This window comes from Podarcis erhardii (assembly GCF_964252035.2).
Source record: "Podarcis erhardii genome assembly, chromosome: 1".
Lineage (NCBI taxonomy): Eukaryota > Metazoa > Chordata > Lepidosauria > Squamata > Lacertidae > Podarcis > Podarcis erhardii.
In genome coordinates, this window is record NC_138497.1 from 46397885 (window position 1) to 46420591 (window position 22707).

The window sequence follows — 22707 nt, forward strand, 5'->3', positions numbered from 1 at the left end:
GTTTATGTGCAACCTTCGTTTCTGTACATCTTATGCAGAAGAACAAGAATGCTTTATAAAGGTCATTTGGATTTCCTGAACAAATACAATTTGAGGAGAAAGCATGTGACATTCACAAACCTGTTTTACACTGTGTGTATATCTCAAAAGGCTGCCAAGCTCCTGTTCCCACTTGAAAAAGGTAAAGCTTACATTTAAATGTGATCTGGCTCAAAAACTAGAGGTGTTTAGCATTAGCCAAAACCTGATGTAAGTATTCAAAAATTATGAATGGCAAAACCTGAGGAATCCTTCCCTTTACATCATACCTTGCTGCCTTGGGGGGAAACAAGAGTGCAAATAAAAAAATTGACGTGTTTGTTATACTTAAAAGTAGATTTTGTTCTAAACGCTTAACTAAAGTGATAAATGAACACTTTCCTACAGTAATTTATGTTTTAGTCGTTGGGGAATTTGGCTGCTCTTTGTGTTCTCTACTGTTCAGTGCTGCAAAGACATCACAATTCTCACCTCAGATCAAGCTTGGGAAGAAACTTGTCACATGGCTTGCGCAAATCTGCTCTTTCCCCCTTTTCTTTCTTTTTAGAATGAGAGCAACTTAACTTAAGAAAAGTCATGCTTGATCAGGCCAAAGGTAAACCTAGTCCAGCATCACCAAGGAGGAAGTATGTCATAAAAGATAAGACGGCATTAATTTATTAACTGCAAATTACGAAGAGTTGTTGTTACTAGATATTTTCCATAACAATTTTTTTTGTTATGAGATTTTTTGTTAAGAGATTCTTCTTAGGACTGGCTGCTATCAAGCAGCAAAATATGGAAAAGTTCGAGTTCCCTCTTTTTCAGAGGTCTTCTGAGTTTAGGTATTGAGAATGATATCTCTCTCCCATTAGCATCACCTATCTCATTTCACCAGAGACAGGCTGCCTTGAGGGCAAAGGATTGGGGAAAATAAATGCTTTGAAAATAAATTGTTCTTGTGATGGAATAGTCCACACACGGAAGAATAATCAAAGTATTCTACAGACTCACAGTATGATTTCTTAGACTTCAAAAGGACACAAGTACAGTGGTACCTCGCAAGACGAATGCCTCGTAAGACAAAAAACTCGCAAGACGAAAGAGTTTTTTGTTTTTTGAGTTGCTTCGAAAGACAAATTTCCCTATGGGCTTGCTTCACAAGACGAAAATGTCTTGCAAGTTTGTTTCCTTTTTCTTAAAACCGTTAATCCTATGGGAATCCGTGCTTCGCAAGACGAAAAATTCACAAGACGAAAAAACTCGCGGAAAGAATTAATTTCGTCTTGTGAGGCACAACTGTAAAAGGGTCTGGTTCTTGATTCTAGTTTTCTAGGCATTAAATATAAAAGTGGAAAAAAGCAGAGTAAGTCAATGTTGTTCCTAGTAAAAGATGTGTTTGAAGGATCTTACCGTACACTGAAATCACTGCCAAGATGAGCCAGGCAGTCCATTCAGGGAGGTATTTGATAAATACCAGGGCCATTAGAGCACTTATCATAATGAGATAGGCTTGCTGGAGCCGGAGAGGGCCTTTCCAGTGAATGCAGATCATTCCCACCACTCCAAAGTTCCAGATCAGGAGCGCTAGGGTAAAGTAGTCCATGGCAACGTTGTAAGTCTTAAAAACCTCCCTATTGGACACACACACAAGATTAAGAGAAAAACTTGTTACGCAAAGAATGGTGGAGAAGAAACAGCAACCGGCAACCCTGCAAATTACGTTTGCATTTTGTGCAGCAAGCTCAAAGTTTCTTCTTCATTTCCTAGCCTAGATTTAAAGCTTAGGGGTGGGGAATTCATTTAGAAGAAACACAGGATTCAAGTTTCATTTCAAATGTGGTGTCATGCTTTTAGGCTCGCTTGTGCATCACATTGTTTTATTGCCTTTTACCTCCTTCTTATCTCCGTAACTGGAAAAGTAATCACAACAGTGAGACATGTAAGTGTTCTACGCTATAACTGAACACCATTCACTTGTGTTCCAGAGAAGAGTTATTCAATTCTGGGTCTCCAAATGTTCCTAGTTCCTACCAAGCCCAGCCAGCTTAGCCTATGGTCTAGGACACGGGTCAGCAAACTTTTTCAGCAGGGGGCCGGTCCACTGTCCCTCAGACATTGTGGCAGGCCAGACTATATATTTTTTTGGGGGGGGGGGGAGAGAATGAACAAATTCCTATGCCCCACAAATAACCCAGAGATGCAACATATCTAGGGACCCAAGGTTGAATATCTCTATTTTAGTCTTGATTGAGAAGCACACTCTTCTACAGCTCAGACTACAAGACTTTGAGAATTAAGAATCCTTAGTTCCTCGCTGTGAGGAATGTCCAAGGAAAAATACACAAAGCTTTGCAGTGCTGCACCCGTGGTATTCTTTATTCCAGATGTACATCAATATTTACTTTTTACAAGGGGTATAGACTTCACAAGCCAACAAAAATTTGCTAATCCTCTTACTTACTAACATTTCTAAAGGTCAAAATACTTGTAAACTTACCCTAAGTAAATGAATGAGAAAAAGAAAAGCAAGAAGAGTGAAGAAACGATGAGCCACCCATGGATCACCTGAAAACACACACACACAAAAAACAGTTACAGATAGGTAGCCATGTTGGTCTGCCATAGTCAAAACAAAACAAATTCCTTCCAGTAGCACCTTAAAGACCAACTAAGTCAGTTCTTGGTATGAGCTTTCGTGTGCATGCACACTTCTTCAGATACCAAATCTGGAAGGAATTTGTTTTGTTTTGACAAAAAAAACACACAGTATAATTTTACTATACACAAGGAATATAATAATGAAAATTGAAACCCGTTTTTCTGGATTTTTCTTCTTCTTTTTACATATACCTAAACTACTAATAAAAAAGAAAACTGTCATTTGTTGGTCAATAAGACAAGAACCTGGTTCACGTCACAGGTGATTGGCTCTTTCTGGGGTTTTTTAGCTGCGTGTGTGTGGCAACTAAGCCAAGGTTTGGCTTAATGTGCCATAGGGAGATGGTTATACTTGACAGAGTGGAGTACATATATATTCCACAGTAAAATGTGTTCATTTCATAAGTACATGCAGTCCATGACAAAGGGAGGGAGAACCAGCATTATGGACAAATAAAGACTACAAGAGGTCCAAATAACCTGTTACAGGATTGGGCTGGTGGTTTGGATGATGCCTGTGGGTCCCTTCCAAGTCGATGATGATGTATCTGTTAGGCTGGAATCTAGCAGAGGGAACCACTGAACCGGTCAAGCCAGTCTCTCTGTAAGATTAGCTGGGCTTGGAAGCACTCTTCAGCTACACAAGGCAAGAGTGACCATACTGCTATAGAGACAAATGCGTGGGCCTTTGCCCCCTGGCTGAACGTTACATCATCCTAGGAGTACAAGATCAAGGAAAACATCAGTAAAGAGTGAGCCCTTTGTCTTAAGTCTGGTCTGAAGCTAGAGGAGGAAGCTGGAGAGACACAGCAGCTTGACCTGCTTTGTGTGCTGAATCCAGAACTATGACTTTGGTGACCCTCCCCCTCCCCCTCCAACCTAGACTGTTAATGCTCTGAGCCCTTCCATCTTATTCTCATGTAGTATATATGTATAAATAAAGCAATATATCCCAAAGACACCACAGTCCCCATTGACCTTCATTCCAAGAAAACTAAAGCCTGGGTAAGCGCTGGGACCCCTGGAGTCTCTTACCGATCAGAGATTGGAGTGCATGCAACAAAACCATTCTCTAATAGGTTGGGGTGGGCTTTGGGTTTTTTTGCACATTTCCATATTATTCCCAGCTTTTAAAGGGTGCTTTAATTTAATTCAATATTTATTCTTTCCCTGAAAACAGGCCCACTATATTAAAGTCAAAAATACACATTAGTTTCCAATTTAGATATTCATAACTATCCTTATCTATAGTGAAATATTGAAAAAACAGCTATCTTTATTATTATCATCCTGTGCTGCTCTATCACAGTTGATCTTTAGCTTAGGCATTGTTTTAGCAACTATTTTGGCTCTTTGTATGCTGAAAATATTCCAGGTATGCTATTAGAAACAATGAGACAGACATGCTGAAGGCTTCAATAATAGCCTCGATACAGTAAGAGTAAACCTGAGCTCACCTTATAGCACCTGTACTTATAAAGCACAACCAGGAGTATTGTCATGATAATGATGACGCTAATCATAATGGCAGCATTGAGAATAGAATTCAGAGCCCTTTGTCCAACTGTTTCTGTATCTTCCGTGAATGGGGTGTAGATGCTGCAACAGAATACAGATAAAAAGTAAAAAGTGAAGTTTGTGCAATATGAATGTGCTCTTAAACTGTGGTAAGTTTTTGACTAAGCGCAAGAGACCAACCCTAGGGAGAGTTCAACAAATAAGCAAGCATTAGCACATACAGTACATACTCTGAGCCATAATTCTTCTAAATACAGTAGAACCTTGGTTCTCGAACTTAATCTGTTCTGGAAGTCAGTTCAACTCCCGAAACGTTCAAAAACCAAGGCACGCCTTCCAATTGGCGCTGGCGCCCCGAAAAAAATAGCCAACAGACGCATCAGATGTTTGGCTTCTGAAAAACATTCAAAAACCGGAACACTTACTTCCGGGATTTTGGCATTCGGGAGCTGATTTGTTCGTCAACTAAGCCGTTCGAGAACCAAGGTTCCACTGTAATGCCTTTATGCCCACACCATCTAGTGGATATGGAATGAATTACAATTTAATATTTCATTCACTTGTGAACAAAACCAAAGGCAGACACAGGAAATACGTTGTAGTCAGAAAGCTTACTTTTTGTAGTGAGGTTAATAAAAGATTACCATGCTAAAAAACAACCCTTAAGACTGAGGACTTGAGCATATAGAATAAAAACTTGGGTTATTTATCTATAAAGTACTAGGTGCAACTTGACTTTACATGGGAATGCAACAATAGGAGCAATGTTGCATGTCATTATAAAATGAGAAACCTCAAGTTATCCTTTGGTTCACAGAATGTCACTGAAGGTATAACTAGATGTAACAGTGTACAGTATTATACAGTGGTGCCTCGCAAGACGAAAAGAATCCGTTCCGCGAGTCTCTTCGTGTAGCGGTTTTTTCGTCTTGCGAAGCAAGCCCATTGACGGCTTAGCGGATTAGCGTTATTAGCGGTTTAGTGGCTTTTAGCGGCTTATTGGCTTAGCGGATAAGCGGCTTAGAAAAAGGGGGGGAAAGGAAAAAAAACAACGCAGGAACTTGCAATACATTTTCGTCTTGCGAAGCAAACCCATAGGAAATTCGTTTTGCGAAGCGCCTCCAAAACGGAAAACCCTTTCGTCTAGCGAGTTTTCCGTCTTGCGAGGCATTCGTCTTGCGGGGCACCACTGTAATATGGGTCATTTAAAGTGGGACCTGGGTCCAGAATGATCTAAAGAATCTAAAGAAGAGAAGTGGGAGGAAGAAGCAGCTTAATCCTTCCCCTCCAAAATTGCCCCCACCCCCCGTTGCTTTTCTCCTGGTAGAGCTCATTTCTAGTCTCAGAGCATGGCTGGGAGAAAAGCAGCTAGAGGAAGGGTCCCCCTCCCAAAGAAAGCACAACCAAGGGAACATTTGTCTCCTGCTTCCTGTTTGCTCACTGTATGACTGTGAAAGACTGGTGTAATGGCAGAACACAAAAAGGGGTAGATATCAGAGGACATCAGAGCAAAAAAGAAAAATAAGAATACATACAGCTGTCCATCCTTCCGCGTATAAAAGCTGACAGACTTGATGGTTGCAACAACTACCACCATACAAAGCGTGACTGGTGCAAACAGCATAATCACATGCTTTGCCCCGTATTTCAGCGTCAGCTCTTCATCATCGTCGTCATCATCTTGTTCCACCACTTGCCGAGTGCTGTGCTGTGGCTGCCCATTAGAGGCTGAACCGGGATTATCGTTGCATCTTCGATCGCTGCTTTCATTACGCCGTCTTTCAACGTTGTCATTCTACAAATGTAATTTTAAAAATCCCAGATCCATAAGCACCTGCATGCAACACGTATATTCCATGTTGTAATCGTAAAGGGCAGAGCTCAGTGAGTAGTCTGGCAGCATTTGATGCTGCAGCACTGCTGAAGCTAAGTGGGCGTGGGCCCCGCCTGTGCCCAGACAGGACATCGCCAGAAGCCCCATGAAGTTGCCGGTTATAGGGATAATAAAATTATATTACTAAAGGGCAACATGTGAAATAAAGGAAAGATTCAGCTGAAAGGATCTAAAGACCAGCAGAGCATTAATATACAGGGGCAATTAATGATAACAGTCACACTGTAAGAAAAAGAAGTGATAAATGGTAAATGTGCACTTGTAGATGAAGCAGAAAGAAAGCATGTTAGGCAGGGCAGTTAGTGTTACAATCCTCAGGGGTAATTATGCTAATTAGACAGATATCAGTTACCTGTATTCAGTTAATTAGTGTACGATTTCTACATATGTGACAAATGCCACAGTTAATTTACCTCAATAATTTTGTCTACAATATTCTTACTTGATATTGCTATTTACTAATGTGCCAAAAATAAAAAATAAAAAATGAATCAGCTCTTGGGGGAAAGAGCTTTGGTAAATTTCAACCTATTAGTCTCCTCGTTCCCCAACATTTTCCCATCACTTTTCTATCTGAAGCTTCTTTACAACCTGAAGAGATATAAAAACATTTTAAAATCTGCAATTTACATTCAGTATTTATCAAGGAACGCACAAGCACATTAGGATTCATGTGCTTTTTACTGATACACATCTTTTCCTTCCACTAGGGCATTTAGTAAGTAGCAGCCTCTCCTTCTGCCACAGCACCTTTCCCTTAAGAAGAGCTTCATGGCATAAAGTTGAGGCTTTGAAATAATATGGCTGTGTCAGATAGTCTTCCGATTTGGTTTTTGGATAGAACGTAATGCATTTGGATTCGAGTCCCAAAGTATTTCCTAAAAAATATATGCAGGAATGTTTCCCCACCCCCTTCTTTATGCCAATGTTTGCACTCTGCTGTACCATTTACCAAGTCTGCTGTACCATTTTCTTTCTTTCCTCACAGCACTGATCCCCCCCTCAATTAGTCATACAGTGACAGCAAATCAGGGATGATGTAATGAACAGGATGACATCATGAAGATACAATATCAATTTTGGCTATCATTCCGAACTGAAATGTTGCCATGACCCTGAGACAAAGATTTCCTCCAGCCTTTTTGATACAATTACAAAATATAAAATAAATTAAACTGGGAGATGAGTGTGCTTTTCAATGTTGCCAAAAATGACATTGAGAAGCGCCTCCCTTTTGGCTGAACAGTATGCAAAAGTGTTGCACCTTCTGGTCTGGGAAAGGTAATACTTTAGAGCAAGGTGGGAACAGAGGAAGTAGGAAAACAGGAAGCAGATATAAGCTATAATTTCCAAGATAATTTACAAGATTTTCATTTCCTTCCTTTGGTGTACTTGCATTAGGTATGGTGTCAGTGTAGCAACCAATTTTGTGAATAAATAATAAACTCCAATACTGTGCTAGAGGGTCCAAGGTAAAATCTATGTCCTCAACAGCAGTAACAAAGTAGGACTTATCCTTTGTTCCCGTAAGTGCAACTGTATCCATTCCTACACTTTTGCTTTTTAATTGCAAAGGGAACACAGGCCAATTATGAAAGGGTGTTGGAAATAAACGAGTACAGCATTGCCACAAGACAGGAGCAGGTACAAGAGCAGTAATACCTATGCTTATGAGATTGTGGAGGTTGGCAGCGGTGGCATAAAAACATAAAACATTAGCTTGTATGTTGTTGTAGCATTCAAACGTAATACACCACATGAAATAATTTCAATTTAGAGAGGAAAAAATATCTCCCAAATGCCGCAACATTATAGCGTAATAAAAGAATACACATCACAGGAATACACATCACAACCACACCCATGATCCTAAATTTCCTCTCCTGGTGAGAGTCAAGTGCATCACATTTTTATTTAAAGAAACTGAAAATAACTGTTGATGGATTCAAAGAAACATCTTTGGCCCTTACTTTGGAAGGAAAAAAAAAAGTGCAGTATGAAGTATAATTCAAAGACACTTGCAAGTGAATATTGATGACTGCTTCCTACAGGGAGTTAATTTTCACAGGCTGTATGAACTAAATAGTTTTTGTATCAGTTTTTCTGAAGGGTGGCATGATGGGTTTTGGCCACAAGTACACAAAGACGGAAAAAAGACATTATGACATGGTTCTTACTCCAAGTAAGAACTGTGCTGAGGGTTGCAATTCAGAACAGAAGATAAAGTAATGCACAACAGTGAAACCTGCAGGCATATCTGAGCAAAGATGCATTTTATGACACTGGGGATTGTGTCATATTTGTTGCACTTTGTTTCAGTACAGACAAAACACAAATCCCTACCTGATTAGCATTAAACAGATCACAGGTCAGAGGTGCCACCTGCAGTGGAAGCAAAGGAACAGATTCCTCAGTTTCATCAGCCATTATGGAAGTAAAGCCTTGAAAGAGGTTTGAACCAGACCCTTGTACTTCTGGTGTGTGGGCAAGAATGACTGTATATCTTCAAGGTGAATGAGTAATACCAAAGATAAACAGCAGCCTTGGCAACTATCAAAAAAAAGAGTTAAATATCAAACCCAAGCAATAGTCCCAAAGGTGCAGAACTGGGACGTGCGAACTTCCTGAACTATGTCAGTGCCTTTTCACCCAACTGGAAATGCAGAAGGCAGCTCCAGGAAAGAGATATGATGGTGTGTAGGGTTTGAAAATTTTGCCAAATTTTGGGCTTCCACTGACTCTTCAATTACTGAGGATTCTATGTAGGAGGAGCCTTGGTTTCTGCAAGGAGTCAGTGCAGTAAGTGAACCTTTTAGAGGGGAAACCTTTTTCCAACTACGGCTCTTACCATAAATGGTTATCAAGTAGCATGGAAAAATGGCAATATTTGAAACACAGATTCTGGGTCATTCAGTACAAATGAATGTGTTTACTATCTCTTAAGATGCAAGAGATTTTCAGGGAAACTTGAAAAACTTGTATCAGGAGTTGGGTGAACTAATGCTGAGAAACCTTCACATTCAGTATGGAAACTTTTGGGAGGTCTGCTTGGCACTAAGGTTTCAAAAAGATGTTCAAAGCATTGGAACTCATGTTGAAAAGCAATGAACTGGTAAGGTATTACAAGTGTCTGCGATCTTTGTAAGGAAATTAGGGAGCAATAATATTTTTTAAATGATGCTGTTCCTGCATGCTGATCCTGCGTATACCTGCCAAGTTAACATCATCTGGACTGGCCACTCAGAATGGGAACCATACCTATGCATTTATTTTAATAAAAATACTGAAATTTCCACTTTTATGGCACAAGCTGTTTAAGATTTTGTAAATGATACTGAAATAATACTGGTTCAAAATGTCTTACAAATTCTTCACAAATGTCAGTTTCTGTTTGGCCCCTCATTGTTCAGCACATGCTATGGTATTTCTGTAAAAGCCCCATTCTGAATGAATATAGTAGAACACAGTTAAAGCAATAAAATACGTGACTTTTCCTGCATAATGTATTGCAACATTATTGGTAAAGCTAATGACCAAATTGCCCACGAAGCCTTATGAGTTCTAAAATTTCACTGAGGATCAGGACACAGAGACAAGGTCCAGAATTTAGCAGTGACCTGATGAAACAGCTGAAGCTTTGAATGAGTAAGCTAAATGACCAGAAGAGATGATGCTCATGTGTCTTAAGATGTAAAATCCTCTCTTGGCTTCCTTGATAGCTTGTGGGGCTCCAAAACAGGCCCAAGCTGCCTGCAATTGCATATGATTTGAACTGCCATAAATTTAACAAGGTAGAAAGTCCCAAAGTCAAGACTTCAAAGCATCTTGCAAGGCAGCATCATACAAAGCCCCCATCCTACATTTTAGCATTGGATTCCAAAGCATATCCCTTCCTGAATCAAGAAATCAGAAAGGGGTTTCCATGTAATTCTGCCAAACTGAGCAGGTTTTAACATTAACTCATAAGGTGATGAGCAGGGAGTTAAGTGACATCAGCTGATGAGCTGGAGGGTATGGTTTGGAGAAAATGGCCCGCGGCTCACACTAATTTGGATGTAAGGCTAAGTCAGATACTATGGTTTGTTTCTACCTATGTAGCAGAAGTGGGTAAGAGCAAAACATCCAGTACTGATATGTTAACCATAAACCATTAACTGTGGTTTACTGTGACAGGTGAACAAGGCCAGTAATTCTGAATATGAACTAGATCATTAAGCTTTCTAGTGAATTCAGATCTTCAGAAACTTTGATTGAATAAGGCCTTTTTCGTTTATTTTATTTAAAAGATAACTCACTTTGCAGGATACATTGCCCTCACAATGTGATTTACAAGAAGTTTTCCAGAGTTACTTCATCAGTCATTTGCTTTTGAGCCCAGATTGTGGTTCTTTATCAGGCAAGTGAGATTGGAAGAGTATGTTGCAAATACAGAAGATACTACAAGTACAAAACTTCAAGCAGATGCTACAACACAGTATGCAGTGCCAATTTCTTGAAGTGTGATACATCAGTTGCACCATTAAATTAGCATTATGTGTAGTAAGAGAAGAAAAAGAAGGAACAGAGCCTCCTCCATAGTGGCGCCCTGTCTGTGGAACACCCTTTCCTTACAATCAACACCAATGCTATCCTCATGTTGGCACCAGGTTAAGAGTTATTTCTTTTCTCAGACATTTTCTTTTTGCTTGATGGTATATTTTAACAGTACTGTTTATTTTATTATTTAGGTGGCTGTTTTTACTTATTGTTCTGTGCTCCACCCTGATATCAGTACAGGCAAATGGCAGATTGTAAATATTTTAAACAAATAAATCCTAATGTTCACACAGCAAAAAAAAATTAATAAATCTGTACTGTCTATAAAAACTAAGCAGTACAGTGGAACCTTGGTTCCCGAATGGCTTAGTTGCCGAACAAATTGGCTCCCGAACGCCGCAAACCCAGAAGTAAGTGTTCCGGTTTGTGAATGCTTTTCAGAAGCCAAATATACGATGCGGCTTCCACTTAAGTGCAGGAAGCTCCTGCAGCCAATCGGAAGCCACACCTTGGTTTTTGAACGGTTTCAGAAGTCGAACAGACTCCCGGAACACATTAAGTTTGAGAACTAAGGTACCAGTGTATACAATCTGATAACTTAATAAATCAAAGTTAAAGAGTTTACTGGTCACTGCTTTCTAAAGTAGTATAATATGCATGTGCTGTGAAAGATTTAGCAAAGAATGAAACAGGATTCCCTCCCCCCTTAAATGCATTTATATTATTTTTATTATTATTTACATTGGTATCCTGTCTTTCTTCCAAGGGCTGAAGACAGCACACATGACTTTTTAATCTACAAAGCCACTTTATAATGGTAGGTTAGGCTAAGTGATAGTGACTGGACAAAGTTCACACAATTACCGTATTTTTCGCTCTATAACACGCACCTGACCATAACACGCACATCGTTTTTAGAGGAGGAAAACAAGGGAAAAAACATTCTGAATGAAACAGTAGATGTATCATTTTTGGGCTTCATGCTGTGGCCACAGACATGTGATCTGATGGTGAATTTGGGGTGACCCAATGCAAAAATCCTGAGAATTCCTGTGGATCCATGCTTTGTAACCACGTTTTTGCACCATTGCAGCCCCAGGCAACAGTGGGTGCGTGATTTTTTTGGTGCAGGCTGTAGCCATGGACATGCTATGTGATCTGATGGTGAATTTGGGGTGACCCAATGCAAAGATCCTGAGGATCCATGTGGATCTATGCTTTGTAACCACATTTTAAGTGGGGAGCGAAGGAAAAACAAATAAGGGACATGAGAGGGGTGTGCAGAGAAGCAGCTGGCTAAGAATGCAGGAGAGGGATTTAACGGGAGGGAGGAAAGAAAGGCAAAAGTTTCCCCCTACCCAAGCCAGCCATATCTCTCTCTCTCTCTCTCTCTCTCTCTCTCTCTCTCCCTCCCTCTCTCTCCCTCCCCCCTCTCTCTCCCTTCCCCCCTCTCTCTCCCCTCTGCTTGCCTGGAGGAATTCCCCTCTGCTTGCCTGGAGGGGAGGGGCTTTCCCTGCTCTTTGTTCCGTTTCAGCAAACACAGCAACGAAACAGAGGAGGGTGGGCAGTAAGACCCTGAGGCAGAATGCAGGAAAGCAGCTGCTTCCTCTTTTCAGCTTTCCTTTCTCCGTGAAGCGCCGTGATTTGATTTGCTTGATTTTTCGGCTCCAGGGACCACACATTCGCTCTATAACACGCACAGACATTTCCCCTTCCTTTTTAGGAGAAAAAATCTGCGTGTTATAGAGGGAAAAATACGGTAGTTTATGGCCAAGCATGGATTTGAACCTGGTCTTCTCACTCCTAGTCCAACACTCTAACCCAGGCACAGGCAAACTCGGCCCTCCAGATGTTTTGGGACTATAATTCCCATCACCCCTGGCCACTGGTCCTGTTAGCTAGGGATGATAGGAGTTGTAGTCCCAAAACATCTGGAGGGCCAAGTTTGCCTATGCCTGCTCTAACCACTTCACTACACCTGCTAAATGTTGCTTTCTTCATGACATTCAAGATTACAAGACCCATTTAACAAACACAAGAGGCTTTACACAATCTTTCAGCATTTTGTAACACAGCTACCATATGCAGTTTATAATCTGGCATGTGAAAAAAATAGTCCTTACGTACAGTATTGGTCTGATGGTTGTCAGGCAAGTTCTCTCTCAGCTGCCCACGCTGGACTTGTGATAAGTGTGCAGATAGTTCTGCCATTGGAACTTGGTACTCCACAAATGCTCCTTCTTCTTGAGATACTGCAACTGTAATTTTTTTTAAAAAAGAGAGAGTCTGAAATCCTTTGTTATCTTACCCTGAACTGAAATGATGTTCTTGCTTTAAGCTGTTGGCTTTCAAGACAAGAGTGAAGGGGAAAGTAATTGAATGCAAGTACACTGCTGCCTGACCATCTAACTATTTCCATACCATTGTTAGGTGATCTGTTGTACACCATGGAGTCATTTGTTCTTCCTGCCCTGGGTGGGCACTCCTTCCTATTTTGGAGATAATTGTGGTTCGTATATCTGCACTGATGTTAAAAAGCTAACAATAGTTAACACAAACCAGTTTCTAACCATTGGGTTGAAAATGGTTGTTTGTCACTCCCTATGGTTAATTTTGACATCGAGCAGAGACAGTGCTAACCACAGCTGGCCACAAGACTGAGAAATGCTCACACAAGATGAGCCTGTGAACCCACAGAACACTCAATTGTCTCTAAACTATGGCTAGAAAGTTGAGCAGTGTTTTTGCTTGGAGCAGGCCAATGAACCCCTGAAAACTAAATGGTGATAGTGCTCAGGACAGGAACATGTGCCTAGACAAACATGCTGTCTGCCATCTTCCCTCAACATATCTACCTCCCCCACAAAAAATCTGGCATACCAGGAAGTGTGAAAGTGATCTAGAATTTCTTGTTAGTGGTTAAGGAAGCAACTCAAAAGGGGTAAGAACAGAATTTTAAATGATTACATCAGAAAGAAGCCAATCTTTACATGCAACCATCTGATACATTTGTTGTTCTGATGGTTTCCTAAATCAATATAAAACATTAATCTAAACCACCATTACTATTACCACCATTTGCCAAAGTTTGATATGTGCTGTACACAGTTTGCAAGTTATATTCACCAGAAATGGGGAATAAAGGGAACACCCAGGATTTATAAATATACAGTTGGCCTGCTACTTACATTAAGGTTCTGTTGCAGGAGAACGTGAACAAAGGCAAAATCGTGCAAAGTCAGTAACCCCAGAACCACCCCCTCCCGCACTGCAGAGGATTGCTTACCAGAATCTGAGATCATGAGAGGGCCCTAGCATGCTACCAGAGCCCTCCTGCAACCTTCCCAATGCCCAGTAAGCAAGGAAAACCCACTGGGTGAGCAGGGGGTGGGGTGGGGGGGGAGGAAAAATAGATAAATGGAGAGCAGGGAATGGTGTATTTTCCTTGCTCTCCATTTATTTATTGCTCACCCACCTAAGGTTCCAATCACGAATGAAAAGTAAGTGTAAGTTCTGGGTCGAGTGGAAGGGAAAAAGTATGTCAAATGGCAGCAGAAGTGTAAGTAAGTTGAGACAAGGCTTGTTGCAGAAAGGCTGTGCTAAGGTACTGGGTTTTGAAAGAAGATCCTAAAGATGGGAGAAGTCACTTAATAAACTGGGGGGTGGGGTGGGGGAAAATGTATACGAAACAGCTTGGCAGAAGGTACTGAGCACCAGGGCTGGGCAATAACTGGTTCTCAATATTGCAATATATCACCAGCTAAACATCATGATATATTGATATATCATATCTGAAATAAGGAAGGAACTATGCAGAGGCCAACAGGACACTACCGCTGCCTCCCATCACTGCCACAAGTCCTCACAGGCCACTGCCGCTACTGCCATCACTATCACTGCCTTAAGGCCTTGCAGGCCACCACTGTGTGTTGCCGCTGCAAGGCCTTGCAGGCTGCCACCACTACTGCAATCTCCCATCACCGCTTTGAGGCCTTGCAGGCCACTGCTACTGCTGTCACCTCCTGTTGCTACCATGAGATCTTGCAAGCCACCGCCGTTACTGCTGCCACTTTTCGCCACCGTCGTGAGGCCTCACAGGCCGCCACCACTACTGCCGCCACCTCCTGTTGCCACCACAAAGCCTTGCGGTTACTGCTGTCACTTCCTGTTATCGCTGCGAGGTGTTGCAGGCTGCTACCATCTCCCACTGCCACCGCAACGCCACTGCTGTCACTCCTTGTCACCACTGTAAGGCCTTGCAGGCTGCCATTGTTACTGCTGCCACTTTCTGTCGCCGCCATGAGGCCTTGCAGGCTGCTGCTGTCACTCCATCACTACCACGAGGCCTTGCCGCCACCTCCCATCACTGCTGAGTCCTCACCGGCTGCCACTGCTACTGCCTCCCATAGCTGCTGGGAGGCCTCGCGGGCTGCCACTGTTTGTGCTGGTGCCGCAAGGCCTCACAGGCTGCCACCGCTATTGCCACCAGCTTTCATTGCCGCTGTGAGGCCATGCAAGTCTCCACTGCTACTTCTGCCGCCACGACGCCTTGCAGGCTGCCGCTGCTACTACTGCCCCCTCCTGTCACCACCACAAGGACTCACAGGCCACCACTGATTGGGCTGTCACAGTGAGGCCTTGCAAGTTGTCACCTCTACTGCTGACACATACCGCGGTCATGGCCAGCTGTTTCTGCCACTGCTGCTTCTGCCTCCTGCTGGCAGACTGGCAGTCCCAGATTATATGTATTCACTATGACTCACTGCTGTACTTTGGATTGACCTGCATACCACCATTTGGTAGCCAAGACAAAACCAAAAGTCCTGTTGGGATGCGTTCTGGCTTGCCTGCTGATGAAACTGACTGTGTGGTGATTGATAATATTGTCATTTACCTATTTTAGACCTCTTAAGTAGTAGCAGCTGCCTGGACATTGTCCTGTTCACCTCTGTATAGTTTCATCCTTATTACAGATGTGATGGATTGCAAAGTTTAGCTGGTGATATTGTGTGAGGTTTAGCTGCTGATAACATTGCAACGTTTAGCTGGTGAGTTATTGCAATGTTGAAAACCAGTTATCGCCTAGTCCTTACACACATTGTGATTCGTGATATACTGACAGCTCAAATATTATGAAACAATTATGACAATGTGAACTTCAAACTGGTTTTGGATGATATATTGATATATTGCCCAGCCCTACTGAGCACAACGGAAAAGTTCCACATTGCTAAATGGAAATTACTTCTAAGCCTTAGCTGTCTGCAACATAGAAACATGGAGCTGATGGGCAGTAGTAAGGGAAACAGATTCAAATGTGACAGCCATTCAAGATTTTTAACTGTTATCGAAAAACAATGCAATGCAAACCTCCTCTGAAAACCAATTAGAATGATATGTACACAATAAGATCTAATACTGATATATGATAATTCTGAAAAATCAAAAGGATGGGAGAAATCTTAGTTTTAGACACATAAAAGAAAAAATGGAAGACAAGCAGTCAGCTCTACTGGGTGCAACATTATTACAAAAAAAAAAAAAAAGTTTGCAAAACCAGAGCCAAGAGAACTGTTTCTTAAACTTCCAAATACACACTGTCTACACACTAGTGTTCTTAAACCTGTGGCGAATGCAATTATTCAAATAATAACTTGATAGCACACTAATTAGTTGAAATCAGTCACCCAGGTCTCTTTACTATACCACTGGGACACAATCTACTCTGCCCTTTCATCCTCTTCTTTGGATAAGGTCGTTTAAGAATCAAGCATAGGTCTGTAGGAAATTACATAAAATGGTAGGATATAACCAACAGAGACAAGGGAAATTTTCAACCCATTTAGACTTATATATTCTATACAGTGGTACCTTGGGATGCGAACGGGATCTGTTCCAGAGCCCCGTTCGCATCCAGAAGCAAACGTAACTAGCGACGGCATGTCTGCGCACGCCGCTTTCGCCGCTTCTGCACATGACGTCATTTTGAGCGTCTGCACATGCGTGAGCGGTGAAACCCGGAAGTAAAACGCTCCATTACTTCCAGGTTGCCGCGGAGTGCAACTCAAATGCGCTCAACATGAAGCATATTTAACCAGGGGTATGACTCTACTCTGAAAAATACTGTTTCAATAATGTGCCTGCTCTGAGATTTAAAATAAAAGATAGCTACAGAGTTCACTGGCAGAAACACTTCATTATCATCTTGAACAGATGCTCCAACAAGGCTTTGGGGATGCAATCAAGAATGATGGTTTCTATACTTTCCACCCTGGTGGCAAGATTGGTAGGCTAGCTGATGTGTATAATAGTAATCCTTCTTCTACTGACAAGTTTGGCCAAGCTCCACCTGAAGAATGTCTAGAATAAATAATTGCATAGGCTCAGACCATTGCTTTCACCTTCACCGAAAACTGCTTAAGATTTCAGTGTTCACTCTGTTTTGACTTTATTCTATGAGACATACACACATGGAAGATTATTAACTATCCAGTAGGACAGCATTAAACAATCACAGAGAAAAATTAAAATATATAGTCATAGCATCTATTGTTGTTTATTTGAGTTTGCATTCTATTCATCAAGTCTAAGGAAGCAATGTTTGAGTAGTAGTATACTGTTATTATATTTTACTAAGAGAGCTAAATAAGACTCCATACTTATTTCTCCACAGCCATTTATCAGTGAAGGAATGCAATAATGGGGAAAGTCAGATATTTGAACACCATATGTAGTAATAAATGAGCACCATCTATTAGTAGACAGTTAACTTTTTCTGGTTTGGTATTCTTGCAGTTAGCATTGCCAATTATTATTTTGATAAAAATCGATAGCGTGGAGGAGTGAATGTGGGAGGTGGAGAATATTATAAAGGAAGGATGTTGCAAATGCTTATAAAAACACAGAGTCCATAATTTTCTTCACATTTGTTAATGAAATAAATGATATACTTTACTCAGACTGATTCTTTGAAAGAAGTGTTGGTACTCTCTTCTGTAGTATTTCCACTGAACTTTCATAAACTATGTGGAAACAACCTAGAAAAAGCCTCCAACTACAAGGGATGCACATATTAATTATTAAGAAATATCTCACATGTGGACCAAGTGGATTTTAGAAGTTACTGCATGCATGGCACACTGAATGAGAATTAAATTTTAAAGGAAACAAACTAGAATGATTGGAGGGAACTGAGAAATGAAGCTGGTTTAAAAACAGGAAGAAAGTGCATGACAGGTTGTAAATAGGATTAAAAATATATTAATGCTTTATTATTTCAGGTAGAGATGATCTGTTCTTAAACAGGAACATTTCTCTGGATACTTATTTTCAGCACAGAGATGCTTTACAACACAAGACCAGTACAGACACAACCTTGTTATCTGATCAACTCCAGTACGGAAATCTATGTCCCTACTGTGGAAGGATGTGTGGACCCAGAATTGGCATCCACAGTCACTTATGGACTCACTTTTAAAACTGTGTTCATGGAATACAATCTTACTCGGCTACGGGTGCTTGCCAAAAAGTAGTAGTAGTAGTTTTCTGTTGTATCATTAAGGGTTGCTGTACTTCTTTTAGATGCTAATCTGCATATTAGCAATATTCTATTATCAATTTTATGTTGTGGATGCTCTACTATTATTGTGACTCACCCTGAGATTATTTGTACAATGAAGGGAGCACTATAATTTTTGGAAGTTAATCACAGTTAAGCAGTCAGGAGTGGACCACAGGACTGAATTCTTTCTCCTTTCTAGAACACAAATTTGTCTTGCTGGACCTAGGTGTGCTTAGCTGCTACAGATAGCAACGACAGTGCCCTCCTTAACAGAGGATTTCAAACTAGCTTCAAGTGACAACAAATTATTATCTTAGCAGTGACATTAATCATGGTTGGAACTAACCAAGGTTCCTGTGAAGTGTTCTCTTAACAGACATTATTTGATTGGAAACCACTGAAACAAAATGACAGGAAAACATAATCCATTGCTTAGCAACCAATCAATTCATGAACAGTCTAGACAGATTATGATAGTCCTGCCAACTTTTTTGAAATGTGATAGTAATAGCAATTAGAAGGAGCTGTGGCCAATTCAAAAGCACTAAAAAGGAATCCTGTGCATTACCTCATTTTAATTTGTTTCCAAGAGTGCTTAGAATATTACTTACTTGGCTTGGAATATACCCCAGTTACACTGCTGGGTTCCATATTTCCATTGTCAATGCCAATTAGAACCCTACTTTACATATGATAAATATGCAAAGAAATAAGGGAAAGTCCAACTTTCTACTATCCTGACTATACAAATGATTTACACTTACTTTTTTCAATTTTTAATATGGTTAGACTTTTTTTTTTAAAGTCTTATACCATCTAAGTCATCTACAACCCTCTCCTATCAGATAATCTCCTCAAAACTCAATAAAGGGGGGTGGGTTAGCAAAGCAGACCTAAGACCAAATTTCATCAGTACAGCCAATCAGAAATATGTGCATCGCCACATATTTCTGCATCTCATTGATAAGCACCAGTTTAGAGGCTTCAAGACCTCTGGTGGAAAGCGAAAAAGAACTGGCTAACATACTTCAAAAGGAGCACTTAGTCTTTATTCTGAAAAAAAGTCAGAAAACAACTGGACACAAACAGCAGTCCAGTACTATCAGAACACTGTGCCAAAGGAAAAAGCACCATTTTTAAAAAAACACTCAGAAGAGAACTTTCAACAGACAAAAGATTTCCCCATTAGCACATCCCCATGATGACATAAGCTCCAAGTTTCCGCATTCTGTACAACTATAAAAGACACAGAGGGTAAAAATCAACTAAGCTTTACTCAGAGTAGGCTCAGTGAAATTAATGAACGCAACTGATCCCATCAATTCCAGTGGTCTACTCTCCAAGTAACACTTAGAATGCCACTCAGAGCTTCTAAAGCCTCTGCTAGCATACCAAGTCCATTCTGGCTATGCTGTACACTCAAAATCACTTAAGGTCCCGCGATCCTACGCACCTTTACCTGGGAATAAATCCCATTAAACCTATCCATTCTGAAGGAAATCAGCCCTGAGTGCTCACTGGAAGGACAGATCCTGAAGCTGAGGCTCCAATACTTTGGTCACCTCATGAGAAGAAAAGACTCCCTGGAAAAGACCCTGATGTTGGGCAAGATTGAGGGCATAAGGAGAAGACAGAGGATGAGATGGCTACTAATATGAATTTGACCAAACTGCGGGAGGCAGTGGAAGACAGGAGTGCCTGGCGTGCTCTGGTCCAGGGGGTCACGAAGAGTCGGACACGACTAAACAACAACCAACTTAACGAGGCTTACTAATGAGTAGACACGCCTAGGAGTGCACTTTAATTCAGATTTCAACACACTTCCGACACGGACTGGAGGTCCGCGGGAGTGGCTGGAGGAGACCCGCCCTCTTTCCGGGGCATTTTCACCCACGGAGGGAAGGCGGGGAGGTGGGATTCCAGCCCGTATTGTTTAAAGTGTCTGAAGCCGGGAGGAGGTTTCGTGTGGGGAGGGGCATCCTTTCTGATCTGAGACAAAGAGGGCCACGGAGGTGTGAGGGAAGGCTGGCTCCGGAGTCCCACGACTCCCCTCGGAAACGCTCGTGTGAGGAAGGGGCGAGAGGAGGGGGGACGTGACGAGAGGAAGGGGAAGGGCCCCCATCCCCCCCCCGAAAGAGGAGCCCCGCTTCCTTTCCCCCTCACGGGCCTGCTTTCTTCGTCGCGCTCTTCGCAGCTCCCCGCCCCGGGCCCACCTCTCCTTACCTGTCCCCCCTCGGAGCCGGTCCCACCGGTTTGTTTTCTTCCCGGCCCGAATTCACAGCACAACCCCCTCCCTCCCACCCCCTCCTCCCGCGACACGCACGGCGCTTCCGGCCGAAGCCCCGCCCCCATTCCCCCTCCCCTCGGGACTCGGCGCTTCGGCCCCGCCCACTCACGCTCTCTCGGGGGTGGTAATGCGCCTGCGCAGCCGAGCTTCTACTCGGCGGACCGCAGCTGTCTATCAGAAGGAGCGCGCGAGGCCGCGCAACGACAACAGCTGCACCAGCAGCAGCCGCCGCCGGAGGAAGCGGGCGGGGGCTGATGACGTCAGGAATCGCTGCGCCAAAAAGGCAGCAGCTCCATTCGAAGAAGGGTTGCCTTAATCTGCACGTTTCTCTTCGAAGCAAGGCCGGCGCAGGCATTCTGCTGCCTCAGAGTTAAAAGGTCCTCGCTCGCTCGCCCGCCCGCCCGCCGCCTTCCACCGAAGTGTAGGTGCCTAGTAGCTAAGGTTGGTCAGGTTGTATTGGCGCAAAAGGGGGGTAATAAATACATTAAAGCTCAAAACCGTCTGCGTTCTTTCTGAAGGGCTGCGCATTGGGTTTAGTATGGCCGAGAGAAAATACTAGCTCTGTTCGTGGAGGATCAACAGGGAAGTCGCTCCTTTGCTAGGGTAGATCCCATGCGATTCTTCTTCTAAGTTTGGCGATCACTCGTAGCCGAGTAAGATTGTCTTCCATGAGCACGGTCTTAAGAGTGAGCCCGTAAGTGACTGTGGAGGCTAGTTTTGGATCCACACCTCCTTCCACAGTAGGGACGTAGGTTTCCGGGTGGGAGTTTATCGTGGTGAGGGTTTGCCAAACGTGCCTTCCTCTTAACAAATTATTATCATTATTAGCGCATTTCTACCTTTCGTCCCGAGTTCCAGCGTCTTCAAAGTCCATGACATCTTTGGTACACACCCACTTTATTTTGCAGCCCGACCCTTTGTATACATGTATGTTGACACTAAAATCCTATTCAGTTAGGATTACTTTCAAGTAGTGTGCAGAGGATTACAACTCCCTCAGCAGTTTAGGAGGAGCCACAGCCACTAGTATCTTACCTCTGCCACTTGCTACATTTGCCCTATGAGACAAGGTTTATTTCATTTTATTATTACGTTTATACCCCCACCTTTCCTCCAAGCTCAGGGTAGTGTATATGGTTCCCCTCTTCATTTTAGCCTCACAGTCCTGTGAGGTGGGTTTGGCTGAGAAACAGTGAGGGGCCCAAGGTCATCCCGTGAGCTTCATGCATAACTGGGGATTTGACCCCTGCCTTACTCTGACAAGCAAAGGCTCCTGACTTTTCAAAAACGATACAAAGCTGTTTACATGTAGACACAACTCTGTAGATTGTCCGTGGTGGTGATTCTCATGAATGTAAGAACTTAAAATAATGTACAAACAAGCCTCATGGCTTTCAACATCCTAACATACAATACCTTTTGAGTTTGGGAATAAGGACTGCCTTCATAGTTTTAGATAAGCTTTGTACAAGGTATCCAGTTTATGTTGCTACAGCTGTGACTACTAGTGTGTGAACTTGGCCCAACTGTCAGCTAGACAAATCTACCCTGATTTAAAGTGAGGAGCATACAATCAAGGGTCCCACAACTTGAAAGACACTGCAGAAACTTAAATTTTGGACTACAGTTCCCATAATCTCCAACTACTGGTCATGCTGGCTGGAGATGCGAAGTGTAGTCCAAGGCATTTGAAAACCCTGAGCTAGGTTATTATCTCAGCACCTCTTATAAACCAATATCCTTGTGTTAATACACACCTTGAAAAACTTTTTATATAAAGTAAGTGCTGGGGAACTTATGGTGCTGCAGATGTTGCTGGTATCAAACTCCCATCAGATGCATGCATGGCCAAGTTGGGATGATGAACTATTCCCCCCTCTGATCTATTTATTTATATTTTACAAGATGTATATGCCGATAATCAATAAAAACTCTCATGTGGTTTTCATAGAATATAGTTGTAATAAAATGCCAGTGAAATAAAACTTTGAAAACAAGAAGACAGAAAATGTTATCAAACATAGGTAAAATCAGTAGTTTCAAAACAAATACACAAGTTACATGAGTTACATGTCTGCTAAAAAAAGGGACCAATAAAAGACACTATCAGGTCAATTCTGCGTTAAAAACTTACGTTTTAGCAGATGGTTGGGAGTTACGTACATTAAAATTAATTTTTCAGCAGTAATTTTTGTTGCTCTCGACTTTTTTTTTGCTGGTTAGGATGCAAAC

General features: G+C 42.0%; 1 protein-coding gene across 4 annotated transcripts in view; it reads right to left on the reverse strand.

Moving 5' to 3' along the window:
• PSEN1 (presenilin 1) overlaps positions 1-20516 on the reverse strand; it is a 29517-nt gene extending 9001 nt beyond the window's left edge. The window contains exons 1-8 of one of the 4 annotated variants that reach the window (XM_081881755.1): positions 20412-20516; positions 12755-12885; positions 8435-8473; positions 5733-5992; positions 4623-4715; positions 4137-4278; positions 2519-2586; positions 1432-1652 (exon numbers count right to left, since the gene is read on the reverse strand). In XM_081881755.1, coding sequence (XP_081737881.1) covers positions 1432-1652; positions 2519-2586; positions 4137-4278; positions 4623-4715; positions 5733-5992; positions 8435-8473; positions 12755-12838 — 907 coding nt within the window. In that variant the 5' untranslated portion in view covers positions 12839-12885; positions 20412-20516. The remainder of the gene's footprint in view (positions 1-1431; positions 1653-2518; positions 2587-4136; positions 4279-4622; positions 4716-5732; positions 5993-8434; positions 8474-12754; positions 12886-20411) is intronic. The other 3 variants (XM_081881756.1, XM_081881757.1, XM_081881758.1) reach the window with 3 other exon arrangements.
• Between the last annotated feature and the right edge of the window lie 2191 nt (positions 20517-22707).